This window comes from Myotis daubentonii, chromosome 5, assembly GCF_963259705.1.
Source record: "Myotis daubentonii chromosome 5, mMyoDau2.1, whole genome shotgun sequence".
NCBI classification, from domain to species: Eukaryota; Metazoa; Chordata; class Mammalia; order Chiroptera; family Vespertilionidae; genus Myotis; species Myotis daubentonii.
In genome coordinates, this window is record NC_081844.1 from 53,351,388 (window position 1) to 53,365,457 (window position 14,070).

General features: G+C 48.4%; 1 protein-coding gene across 1 annotated transcript in view; it reads right to left on the reverse strand.

Moving 5' to 3' along the window:
- Positions 1 to 1,825: 1,825 nt before the first annotated feature.
- Positions 1,826 to 14,070, reverse strand: part of TMEM131L (transmembrane 131 like) — a 146,185-nt gene continuing 133,940 nt past the window's right edge. The window contains 8 exon segments of the mRNA XM_059697802.1: positions 1,826 to 2,238; positions 3,169 to 3,308; positions 4,841 to 4,932; positions 5,996 to 6,116; positions 7,293 to 7,375; positions 8,494 to 8,572; positions 9,935 to 10,117; positions 11,386 to 11,552. Coding sequence (XP_059553785.1) covers positions 1,963 to 2,238; positions 3,169 to 3,308; positions 4,841 to 4,932; positions 5,996 to 6,116; positions 7,293 to 7,375; positions 8,494 to 8,572; positions 9,935 to 10,117; positions 11,386 to 11,552 — 1,141 coding nt within the window. The 3' untranslated portion in view covers positions 1,826 to 1,962.

Here is a 14,070-nt window from a genome sequence, read left to right on the forward strand (position 1 = left end):
GATCGAACCTGTGACCCAGGTATGTGCCCTTGTCAGGGAATCAAACCAGTGACCCTTTGGTGCATGGGCTGACACTAACCACTGAGCTACGCCAGCCAGGGAGAATTTCCTTCCTTTTTGAGGCTCAATATCCCATTATATGTTCTTATCATGTTTTCTTTATCCATACATCCATCAGTGGGCATCTAGGCCAGCGGTCGCCAATCAGTGGTCCGTGAGGTCCGAAAGGTTGGCTACCGCTGATCTAGGCTGTTTCCACCTTTCGGCTGTTGGGTATAATGCTGCTATGAACACAGAAGCACAAACCTTTATCCTAGTCCAGCCGTGGGCAAACTATGGCCCGCGGGCCGGATCCGGCCCGTTTGAAATGAATAAAACTAAAAAAAAAAAAAAGACCGTACCCTTTTATGTAATGATGTCTACTTTGAATTTATACTAGTTCACACAAACACTCCATCCATGCTTTTGTTCCGGCCCTCCAGTCCAGTTTAAGAACCCATTGTGGCCCTCGAGTCAAAAAGTTTGCCCACCCCTGGTCTAGTCCCTGCTAACAATTCTTTTGGGCCTATACCTAGAACCTAAACTATTTTTAACATTATTCAGTATTGGGGGCTTCACCCGCATCACGATTCTAACTTGGCAGCCCGGGAGGTTTCTAGTGTCCTGGCATGCTTGCGGGTGCGCCTTGCTGAGGGCAGTCCCGGATTTACAACATGCTAGCCCTCCTTTGTGCCAGGCGCCCACACACCCCGTGGCAAAGCGAAATCAACTCAAAGCAAGTAAACCCAGCGGTCCACTCAAAACTATCTCCTAGAGAATTTCCAACAAAGAGGAAACAAAATGCAGCAAGGAGAGATTTTTATTAAAAGTTAAAAACATTTTCAAAATTTACACACGCCGATAGAGAAGTCCACCACCCCAGGGACTGCTCGAGTCACGGATGAGCAGACACAAGCCCGCCTGGCAGGCATGCACCCGACCTGACCCTGAGGGCCTGTATTTGGAGTAAGGCTGCTCACTCAGGGAAACCAAATGCTACTGGAAAGTCCCTGCTGCTGTCCCGCCCAGTGACTGCCCTAATGGAGGGGAGGGACATTCTGGCCAGACCTGGACAGGCAGAACAGGGGTAGGCTCGCCGCTTCACCCCCGTGGCCACCAGGACCAGAGAGAACCACCCTCCACCCTGAGCTGAGTCCCCAGGCGAGTGACTGGCTGCTCAGTTGGGCTTTCCCAGTCAGCAGTTCTCAACCCCGCCTGCATGCTACAATCAATGGAGACCTTGGAAAGAAAGATGCTGATTGCACTAACTGGTTAGACTCAGTGGATACAGCGTCGGCCTGTGGACTCAAGGGTCCCAGGTTCGATTCTGGTCAAGGGCATGTACCTTGGTTGCGGGCACATCCCCAGTTAGGGGTGTGCAGAAGGCAGCTGATTGATGTTTCTCTCTCATTGATGTTTCTAACTCTCTATCCCTCTCCCTTCCTCTCTGTAAAAAGTCAATAAAATATATTAAAAAAAAGAAAGAAAGAAAGATGCTGATCGCCTGGTACACTGGTCAGTGACATAAGAATCTCTGGGAATGTCACCTTACCGACTTCATTGTTTGCAAGCTACCTTGGGGGTTCTGACGTGCATGGGGGCGGGGGGAGGGGGAGAGAGATACACAGCAGCTACTTCTATCCCAGTTCCCACCTTCCCAAAAGCCTTCCTTGTCCTGACTGAAAGCATTTGGCATGTTGGACACACTCCTTGAGGTATAAAGTAATGACATATGGATGCTTAGTTTCTACTGATTTGTGAAGGGTAAAAAAAGATCGCACCCAGATTTCATTAAAAAACGTTTATTTTCATATAAAAGTGCCAAAATATCCACCAATGTCGTAATCTATCTCAAGAACCAGTTTACGCTAGTCATCAAAACACAAGCCTCTTTATTCACATTGTTTAAAAATCAAACGTTTCTCACACATTCCCACAGTAGCTCGAGTCCCTAGACAGTGGGAAATTCGCGTTCCTATTGGCCGTGGTAGTCCATATGTCCAGGTTCATGTAGGCACGAAACGGGTTGAACCCCGGGTAGTATTCCTTGCACATGACCGCCGGGTTCTCCATGTGAGTCGAATGTTCCGTGGTGGGGCTGATGGGGCAGCAATTTTCATACACATCGCTTTGCGGGGCCCAGATGGAACCAAAAAGTCCAGACATTGGAGATAAGCTTCGGGTGCTTGTGAGGTAGGGCTGATGTAAAGGAGGAGGGGGAAAGGAGATGTTTTTTAAAAAAGAAATATTTTTTTAAAAAAAGTCTTAAAAAGGCAACGTCAAGGTTGAATATATAGATACCGCAATGGTATCCATCCAAGTCACTTGGGTGCTATTAAACTATTCTCAACCATCCATGTTGCTTGAACTGCATTTTCCACAAACGCAGGGTTGTGAAATCCTCATCTAACTGGGTAAACTTACTTTCAACCCAAGCAAGGACCCACAGTTGAAATGTCCTCTCTGTAAAAATCTGCTGAGTGGCTCTGAAAGGGGGAAGGCGTAGGACTTTTAAGCACGGAGGCTCGGACAGGCGTTCATAGGCAGGAAGCCCTCAGGACCCCGTCGCTGACCACTGACACCTTTCTGTGACGTTCATTTCATCTCTGGTCACAGATGAAAAGGTTAGCGGGGCCACAGAAACACAGCTATGGCCCCAATTCAACCTTCCCACAAGCCATCACTGCTGGTGTAGCTTGGAAGTGGCTAGCATGCCAATGTTGGCAAGCCCCCGCCTGTCTGATTATGTGTGAGGTTCCCTCAGAGGGTGGGCTCCTCTGATCTAAAGCAGGGGTGGGGAACGTCTGGCCTGAGGGCCGTATGAGGCCCGCGAAATCATTTGGTCTGGCCCTGCCAAGGCATTAGGGGTGAGAGTTCATTAAATGTTTGGCCAAATATAACGGGCTAAGTCTTAAGCTGATCATTTTGTATGAGTCCTCAAATGATGTTATAAATATCCAAATGGCCCTTGGGAGGAAAAAGGCTCCCCCCCCACCCCTGACCTAAAGGAAGCAAGCCTGGCTTTAGGTGATCCGAACCCAGCTCTATTGCTACATGAGACCAGGATTAAAAAAACAGCAAGAAACTGGAGGTGCCCCAGGGCCACAGCGAGGGCTGGGCAGCACTGACCGGATTGCTGACGAGACCGGGGTGTCCCCAGGCGGTCGGCATGTTGGGCGGGGTGTTCCAGGTAGACTGCGAGTTGTGATCAATAAAGTCTGTCTGAATTTCAGCAGGACACGGGAAGCCATTGGGGTAATTCATGTTTTCTACAAAGAACGGGAGACATCAACGCAGGTAAACATTTTTATGGGGCGAACTGAATTCTCACTCTCAGCAAAAAGACTCTCAAGGCCTTCCTTACTGTATGGACAGGCTAAAGACAGACATAGCATACTCACTCTGTGTGAACCGGGAGTTCCACTGCCACTCTCAGGTTTAAAACTGTTTATCAGACACATCACCTGGAAGCCCTCAGGGAAGGTCTACCTCTGGGCTTATGTCCTATATATTTGACGATTTGATGGGATCTTTCTGATACACAGGATGCACTATTCTACTACTATAGATGTGAATCACGTCAAGCTTCTTACCAGCCCTTAAAAATTTTATCACCTATCATGCCAACCTCAGCCACCTGCATATATACCATAGGGACTGACCACGGCAATACCAAGCCAAGCGCTTAGCTAAGAAGATAATACACACAAGCCTCAGAAGCATGGGAAGAAAGCTACCACGGCACCCCCTTGTGGTTAACATAGAGCAATGCATGTATCAAAACCCACATTAGTGCACTAGCTAATATACCGCTTACTGTGTCTCTGCAAATTTAGCTCAATATGACAAATCATGAGTGTTCTGTAACGTACGGTAAGAGAATTTTCCAGCTTATCAGGGGAATCTTATATCTCTTATTGTTTATTACAACAGGTGCCTGAGCCCAAGCATTGGCAATTTCCCACCATTTTCCCACCACGGCAGAGGCATGAGGGCCTGCTGAGGAGCAAGCAGGGAGAGGTTTCTATTTCACGTGGCCTGGCTGCCTAAGAAGAGGAGCCGACCACTAGCGCCCCGGCCTCCCATGGGGAATCCACAATGACAGGTCCACATAAAGCCAATGACCTGGTTCTCTCTTAGGGTGACTGGTAGAAGCCCCCAGACACCCAGCTGTACAGGGCTTTTTGAGGCCACAGAAAATTATATATGGCAGGGTATGCATAACTAGACCCACACAAAAGCCGTCAGCAGCCTCCTGCAAGGTCATTCTCAAAGGCCACTCAACATTAAAGGCACCCTCTTAACAACAACAAGATAAACAAATAAACAACCATCAAAAATAAAAACAAGCTCATGAATACAGCAGACCTTCTGCTGGTTGCCAGAGGTGGGGGTGGGGGAATAAGCAAAATGGTTCAGGGGCTTGCGAAGTACAAACTTGCAGGGATAAGATAAACCAGTCCTGGGCTGTCATGTACAGCACGGTACTGTAATTAATACTGTATTGTATATTAGAAGTCGCTAAGAGAGTAAAGCTTAAAAGTTCTCACCACAAGAAAAGAAAACTATAACTATGCATGGTGAGGGATGTTAACTAGATGTTGGGTGGTGATCATTTCTCAATACACACAAAGGTCGAATTATGATGCTGTACACCTGACACGAATATAATGTTATGTCAACTACATCTAATTTTTTTAAGACACATGCTTCTGCAGTGAGTGCCTTAAGGCCAAACACTTCCTGCTTGGACTTTCTGAGAATAAAAGAATGGCACTGGGCTTGTTCAAACAGCTTTTACCTTCCGGAAAGGCATTGTAATCGTTCAATTCCAACGGACAGTACACACTGGGGAACTGGCCTTCGCAAGTTGCACTCCAATCAATGAAACTGCTACAAAAACAAAAACAAGAGGTCTCATTTCAGAAACAGGGTGTCAACAGATCAAGTAAAGAAAGAAGAAACCAATTGTATTGCCCAGCATCCTGATCACGGCTAAATCCTCAATTTTGGGAAATAAAAGATGTACTTTCTCCAGTCACAGGATCAAAGGTTTACTTAACGCTCATCACTGATGACATTCCATGGCAGGACAGACGCTCGGACGAGGAGCAGACTCCCTGCATAACCAGGATACGTAACCAGAGGCAGAACTAGGCCGTGGTTATCAGCGCTGAGGAAGAGCCACTGGCCTACCTAAAGCATCTTAACTCACATTGGAAGGACTGACACACGTCCTGCTGTGCAAATGTCCACCCCTCATGCAGAGCAGGACCAGCATTCGCCTTGGGTAAATCACGACTACAAAGACCACGACTCATGATACTCTGATCACTGTTATCAACTGGGTTCTCATTCCAGAAACAAGAAAGTAAATACCACTGTAATCAGCTGACCTCCCCCCAAAAAGAATTCAAATGGATTCTGTGGTGAAACACAGATATACACAGTTTCTCAAGGTTTCATAATTCAATGACAGTCACAGCCATGAACAAATTTAGGGAACGGCCATTATATAACTATTTTTTAATACTCAAATTATTTTGACCTTTTAAAAATGTGACTGTGTTCAAGATTCATAGCATGAAAAAATGGAAATCTTTGCACTGTTGGGGGGGGGTAGGAATTAGGAGTGACTGCTTTTTCAATTTTGCCTTTAATATATTGATAGCCCATCTTTTCATTTTAAAGAAAGGAAAGCAATGATGTGGTCTCCAGCTGTATTATCTATTACTGTTATTTCCTTTTCTGTTTCTCTTGATGCCTGGTTTGTTCTTTTCTAAGACATCACAACACAACTCCGGAAGGCAGATGGCAACGCCCAGTGGCTGAAGTAGCTGGGGAAGGAGGCTCGGCCCTCAATTCTGTGAGGACAACCTAACAGGTGGAATTTCAGTCCCCACCACCAGCCCTCAGGCCCAGGAAGGCAGGCGGCTGTCAGCCAACAGACCTGTACCTGTTGTGCACGGGGGCCTGTCCCTGCACCACACCGGGCACCGGGTTCTCCAGGGCGCAGTTGAAGCCGCTTGTCACACACACGGGCTGCGTGGGCCACAGGTCTCCAGGGGGGTAAAGACCTGAGGAAGAGAGCAAGGCCTCTCAGTGCCCCTTCTCCCCGCAGGAAACACCCCCGTGTCACCCCCACACGCTGACCACACCTGCTCCCCCCACTCCTTTTGGGGTATAGTTTCCAAATAGACAGCAGAAATAGAGCATGCTGCTTCGACCTTTACTTCAGATGCTGTACGCCTGTGATCGAGGTGAGAAGCGAGCCAAGGAAGTGTGAGGAGGCGAGCTCTGGGCACGGGGGACAGAGCCAAGTGTGCAGCCCCCGCAGTGGGAGTGTGTCCTGTGAGTTCAGAACAGCCAGGAGCCAGGCAGCACAGAGCCTGGTGGGCCCCGTGGAGGACGTGGGCACTGACTTTGGTCAGATGGAAAGCGCCTGGGAGGTTCTGAGCAGAGTGGCTGCCGGGAGGTCAGTCTCCACAGGCTCCTTGCACTTCTGTACATGCTGCAAGCAGAGGCCCTGGGTGCCTCTGTTCTGGACCATCTATTCAAGGATGTTCGCTAAGCAAAAGCCTCGCATCATACGGTGTCTCCCTCTGGAGAAGGAGACATGCCTACTGCCTGTTCTAAAAGACACAGGTTCCTTAAGCTTAAGGTTCCCTCCTGCAATGCAAGCCACATGTATGCAAGCACCTGGGCCTGTTCAAGTCACTCTGCAATGTCTGGGACCAAGGGGAATTAATGCAAACATGTGATGCTCATGCACCTGGCTAGGCCCCAGCCGTATTTCCATTTTATGTGGGAATAAATAGCCTGGTGCAGGAGTGAGGCGGCACGGAGGCTGAGATAATAGACGTGTAGGACATGGGGAGGTGGGGAAGGAAGAGGAGAGGGCAGGGAACGCAGAAGTAGGCTAAGGTGCTGGAGCCTCACCCTTCGTGTGCTTTCTAACGGACCTCCCAGTGGGAAAGGTGAACTAAACACAGGGGTAGCCCCGCACTATCCTGGAGCCCTTATGCCTGGGCTACAGGAGGGAGCCCAGTGTCAGTGCACAGGGGGCGGCTGAAGGCAGAGGTTCCCAGTGATGCAGGTGCAGAAGGCAGGTGCCTTCCCAGTGCACTAAAGCCCAGTGACATGGTTCGGAGAAGAGGGCACTGGGGCAATGGCCCCGCCCCGCCCAAGCCCCCAGCCCACAATGGAGGACACCTGCACCTGGTGGTGTCGGGAGCAAGAGAAACTAGCCTCACCTTTATCTTCTTCAACACCTGCAGGCCCGGCAGGAAGGCTGGGACAGGGAGGTTCTGCATATTGTGGGAGACTCGTCACGTCGCTGTGGGGAAAGTGAGAAAATGGACATCGCTGATTTTTTCTGTACAAGGAAATATTGAAGTTGTATAACCAAGTCTCGTTGAGTGTTTACCCGAATCCCTCCCCCAAGAAACCTAAGGATACTAGAGACATATGGTTGACAGCCAGGAAAGGGTGGAGGAGTATTAAGACCCAGCAAAGTCGCCCTGTAATTATCAACTAAGCCATTTTAACTAAGGTCACCAGGCCATCTACAGCACACATCTGCCTGCCACCAGCTGGCAGCAATTCTTAACCCCTGGTTTACTTTCTACAGCTCACAAAAACGGTTCTTACAGAGCTTTCCTTGTACCCTTGCTGAGTGTTCATTTTCACCAACTCACCTATTTAATTTGTTTAAATATATTTTTATGGATTTCAGAGAGGAAGGGAAAGGGAGTGAGAGATGGAAACACCAATGATGAGAGAGAATCACTGACTGGATGCATCCTGCACACTCCCTACTGGGGATGGAGCCCGCAGCCCAGGGATGCGCACTGGCCAGGAATCAAACCATGACCTCCTGGTTCATAGGGCGATGCTTAACCGCTGAGCCGGCTCACCAACTTATTTTAATGACATCCTATCCTCTCACAAAGCGGCCGATGCCTAAGAAGACGAATTTTGTCTCTCTCTGAAACCCTCTCCTCCTGCATGTCCTCCTCCCTCTCACTCAATAGAAGGTTTGTGTTATTTTGTCCGACGCTGCTGCAAGCATCACACGGTGGGACTGTAAACACGGAGTATCTACCAGTTTCTTTCAAAACTTCCTAGATCATCAATGCTTGGCTTTATTTCAAGTCCCAGCAAAGAGGAGATGATGTCCATTCTTATAACAACAGTGTCTTCTTTCTACTTTCAGGATGGGAGGCTTTCTGACACAGTCACGTCACAGGAAGGACCAGAGACACCTCCACATGAACTGTGGTGCCTTGGAAGGACGCCCCTTTCTGAATTACTAGTAAAATCAGATTTCACCGCCTCACATCCTTCAAACGTTTTCAGACCTTACCCTGCAGAACCAGGTACGAAGCAGAAACACGCCGACAGAAAAAGCAGTGCATGAAGCACACGGAGAATGCCGGGCAGCGGAAAACTTACGGGGGGTTGCAGATGTTATGGCAAAGGTTCAAGGAGATGGGCGTTTCTGGAGGAAAGTCGTTCTGTGAAACACTGTCTCCTGCATCAAAGCGAAAGAATTATCGCAAGTTTTTCCAAACATAACTCACCTGCATGATGTCTTATAATGCAAATGGTTAATATCATTAACCCCTAATGAGTGGTTTATTTTTCACTTTAAACTGATCGTCACACATTCAGTAATTTTATTATTAAAATGTCTTATAATTTATCTTTTATTTGAAAACCCAACATTTAAATGTATGAATTTTGGCTTAGTAATGTTTTCTTTATGGGGGGGAAAAAGGCTGAAACCATTAATAATATAGAATTTTTTAATGGGGTTTTTTTCTGAGAAAATAAATTTTGCTATATAAATAGACCAGCTTATAAAAGTAACATGCTTATCATAGGAAATCTATAAAAATAAACAAAAGTTTAAAAAAGGAAAATATAAGACACCTATAGTTATACTACCATTATCAACATTTAGAGATAGTTTTTACAATGTCTTTGATGTGTGCACATATGTGTAAAGTTGGGGTCATACTCATATATACTTTGCCTTTTTGGTCTTTTACACCATTAATTATATTGGGGACATTTCCCTGATATTACATAACCCTCATATTTTTATCATTCTTCTGTCAGCCTTCCCCTACTAACAAAAGCTACACTTCTGTTTTTTGTTAATGTTAAGCCCTGAATTTTATTTTATTTATTTTTTTTTAAAAAAATATATTTTATTGATTTTTTACAAAGAGGAGGGGAGAGGGATAGAGAGTTAGAAACATCGGTGAGAGAGAAACATCGATCAGCTGCCTCCTGCACACTCCCCACTGGGGATGTGCCCGCAACCAAGGTACATGCCCTTGACTGGAATCAAACCTGGGACCCTTGAGTCCGCAGGCCGATGCTCTATCCACTGAGCCAAACCAGCCAGGGCAAGCCCTGAATTTTAAAAAGTCTTATGTTATATGCATCCAATACAGGAGCATCCAAATATATATATATATATAAATCTCTTGATTAACTTTAAGGGAGAGATCGACTGCAATACGGTCATAATAGGGGACTTCAACACCCCACTGACATCACTGGACAGATCTTCCAGACTAAAAATCAACCAGGAAACAGCAGCCTTAAATGACACACTACATCAGATGGCTCTAACTGATATTTACAGAACATTTCACCCCAAAGCAACAGAATATACATTCTTCTCCAGCACACATGGGACATTCTCAAAGACAGACCACATGTTAGGGCACAAACCAGGTCCATACAAACTCAAGGGAAACATGGACTGAAATCCCACGTGGATGTGTTGTCTAGGTTTTGACGGCTACGAGTGCCCGTCTCTCAGACAGGGCCTGCTTTTATAGGTCTCACTGCTGGTGGGAGGGCCGTTCTCGGGACTCACCGGCTGGCAGGAAGTGCTGAGGGGCGCCCCCGGGCTTCTTGTCCCCATCGGAGCTGCTGCTGCTCCAGCTGCCCCAGCTGCCACGGCTGGCACGCACGCTGCCCGAGGAGCTGCCGCAGTCCGAGCTGGAATCTGAGCAGGACTTCTCCACGCACTTCTTCCCCGGCTTCTGGAAGTAGCCCTCTGTGGGCAGGAAGAGAGAAGAGCTCACCCCATGTTTCCCTTAAGCCAGTTTCAACGTGATGTCATTTCCGGTCAAAGGAGAGAGGTGACATGATGGAGACGGCAAGGTTCACCTTCAGGGTCAGCTGACTTTGTTGAACTGCAACTAATGATGGGATTTGGAGAAACAGCGGGGATGGGCGATGTCTCCTCTGCCTGTGGGATGGGCAGTTAAACCTGTTTGGGGCTCATTCAGCCCATACTGATGATAACTGGATCTAACAGTGCTTCTGGGAATAACAAACACTTCTATCAAGAAAACCCAGGCTGGTCTATTGGTCTGCAGACCTGTAGGTAATTTCCCCCCCTCTTCTATTAACATAGCCACTAAACAGTGGTTCTCAACCTTCTGGCCCTTTAAATACAGTTCCTCATGTTGTAACTCAACCATAAAATTATTTTCGTTGCTACTTCATATCTGTAATGTTGCTACTGTTATGAATCATAAAGTAAATATCTGATATGCAGGATGGCCTTAGGCAACCCCTGTGAAAGGGTCGTTGGACCACCAAAGGGGTGGCGACCCACAGGTTGAGAACCGCTGCACTAAGAGCTTCGAAGTATAATTTATGTGTGGGTGGGAAGAACCTCCAATAGATCAAAAAGCAACTTATGTGTCAAGGGAATGAACAAAAGACAAGGATAGAAACTCCCTAACTCCGCCAGCCTGTGTGCGCTGACCTGGGCACGTGCCTGGGAACCTGGGTGCCGGTTGGGAGGATCACACCTCTTCCCACCCTGTGTCCCACCTGACTTGCCAACTTCAGTGGCCCTTTAGCCTCCAGCTATGCTCTGCCCTACCCTGGAGCTAGCATCGGGTGCCCTCTGCCTCCCACTCCCAGGGATGTGCCCAGCAGCCCTTTGGGTGGGGCACTGGCCTGGCTCTGCGGGAACCACTGGCTCAGGTGTGAGAACAGCTACTATCCTCCTCACCTGGCCGTTCCCTAGAGCAGCAACCAGTGTGCCTTCAGCAGCCTGCATGGGGACAGCCGAGAATGGCTAGGCTTCAGGGAGGTGGGGGAGGAGGGGACCACACGAGAGGCCTGTCCTGGCTCAAAAGAATCTTAGCCTCCTGGCCTCATCTCGACAGCTTTCCATTTGGGCTTCAGTCATCAACGTTGCCTGTAGAGTGACCATCTCAGCAAGACGCCATTTCTCACACTGGGTCCTTCCTCAAGGAAACAAAATCCCACCCGGAAGCACCATTCGCCGCTCAGTGGGTTCCATACCTGCCTCTCTCTTTGCGGCAGGTAAGCTTCTTCCAATGCCAGCGTCTGTTTTATACCTGTCCCCAGGGGTCTCCTGTGGACACCAATTTCTTACATCGATGTCACGGCTCAGCTCAGGTCTTTCAAATTCATTGCACGCAAGTTTTAATTCACTCTGTTCGGAAGGCCTGGAAGAGTCACACACGCACAAAAAATCACACCCACATGTTACACACGCATACATGCATACTGCTTTCCAGACTATTACGCATGAACATATGAATCGGGAGGGAGCACCTTGAGACCGCTTCCCCTAGGGTCCTGATGGGAGAAGGTGATGAGTAAAGAAAAGATTTCCAAAAGAAAAAGGTTTTGTTGCTTTCGAACTAGAATTAATTTGGAGCTCATTTATCCCACTTTTGCATTTCACAGCGCGAAGAATAAAACTCCACAAGGTTACATGAGTCACTCAGGGTTAACTGGCAAGTGGCAGGCCCTGGGCCAGAATCCAGGACTCTTGGCTTGTCTGTCTTGGTTTTAGCGTAAAATATGATTCTGAATAGAAGAACCCGCTCCTTGGTGTCTGGGGGAGAGTGCGAGCATCTGTGTGACGTTTTCCTCATTCATTCATCTCGCAAACATTTGCGGAGTGACAACCATGGCCGTGCATTGTTAGAAAACATGCGGTGTCTACAAAGGATCAAGTTCCTCCCTCAAGGAGTTCACGGTCCAGTAACCATCTCTCTCCTACTGGACCGCGAACTCCTTGAGGGAAGAACGGTCACGCAATTCTGTAAATGGCCACAGGGAGATGTGCAGAGAATGCCAGGGGATACCGAGTGATTATTTCACATGGTCGGATTTCAGTCCTCAAGGCAGGATGGACGGTCAGAAGATCCAGGATGTGGGGTGTAGCCCAGGATTTCACTGGTTTCTGGCCGCTCAAGGAAAAGCGTATACAGGCAGAGCAGAAAGGAGCCAAGGAGACAGACAAGCCAACAGCCACCTACTTTGTAAGCATCATGTTCTCAAAACATCCTGATTAGCTACAAGCTACTTGAAAGCTACACTTTTAAAACGTTGTTTCTTCAGCATGTCAGAAATCTGCTTTCCAATATATATCATAACATTTCATCGGTGAAATTCCACTCTAATTTCGTATCTTTCCATGGTTCGTAACAGGAAAATAGAAAACTTAAGAGTGACCATAGTAGTCAATCAATTTTTTTCTAAAAATACACGTAAGAGACTACAAGGTGTAACCTTCCTTTCTATAAGATACCGCATTACAGCTTTCAATTAACGTAGCCTAAATAATTCGGGCCTACATCAGGAAAATTAGCTATCAACAATTGGTACTCAGTATTAACAACAAAATGATAAAGAGTTTAGTTCTTTTTGTTCAATATTTGCATTTTTCTGATTGTTCGCTGTGAGCCGAGGACTACCAGAGCTTGGAGTCAAATTGCCTGGCCCTTCTCAGCAACGCGTGTGAGAATTGCTGGGGAGCGTGTCTCAGTGCTGAGTCACCGAGTCTCAGCTCCAGATGCAGCCTCCTGGGGACCCAGGGACAGACGCTGTAACCAGAAACACACGCGCTTCCCATCTTCCCATCCGCGGTCCTCGCCACATGCGGGCTGTTTGGCCCGAGTTCCCTTCCCATAACAAGGGGAAGGCAGCGAGGTGGACCTGGCCCCATGCGAATCCAGAGCCGCTGGAGAACAACTGCACAGAAACTCATTTAAGCTGAGCTCACGAGAAAGAGAAATCCCCAGATGCTAGAACTCAAATGAAGAAAAAAGCCAGAGGGGTGAGGACAGAGGGATGATCTGAGAGGAAACAGGCTTTCCTGCCCAGGGCTTGAGTTTTCACACCCAGACAGCATCGTACAGGAGTTAGGGAGGAGGCTAAGTCTTCTAAACTGGAACCCTGGAGGGGACACTGTCCTTGCAAGGGCACCTGAAAATGAAAAGTCCCTCCACGGCCCCGGGAGGAAGAGGCAGGGGAGTGTCTGCCTCTACACACTGCTGACCTGGTGCAAAACAACAACACCCAAACCTCAAGCTGAGAAGTTTACATAACACTAGAGGCCTGGTGCACAAAATTCGTGCACTCGGGGGGGGGGGGGTTCCCCTCAGCCCAGCCTGCACCCTCTCGCAGTCGGACATCCTTAGCCAGTAGTTGGACATCCTTAGCACTGCCATGGAGGCCAGCCACGAGTCCAGCTTCTGGCTGAGCAGCGCTCCCCTGTGGGAGTGCACTGACCACCAAGGGGCAGCTCCTGCACTGAGCAGGACTGGGCCAAAACCAGCTCTCCGACATCCCCCGAGGGGTCCCGAATTGCGAGAGGGCACGGGCCAGGCCGAGGGACCCCACCAGTGCATGATGAGGGCCAGGGAGGGACACGGGAGGTTGACCAGCCGGGGAGGGACTGTGGGAGGCCTCCAGGGTGTGTCCAGCCCATCTCACTCAGTCCCGATCAACCGGGCCCCAGCAGCAAGCTAACCTACTTATCAGTCTTCCCCCTGTGGCCAGTGCACGTCATAGCGACTGGTCATCGGGTCGACTGCCCGCTGATGGTCAGTGCACGTCATAGCAACTGGTCGACTGATCGATTGTCTGCCCCCCGGTGGTCAGTGCACCTCATAGCGAGCAGTTGAGTGGCCCTAGTATACCATTAGCAATTACACTTTGGTTGAATGGACG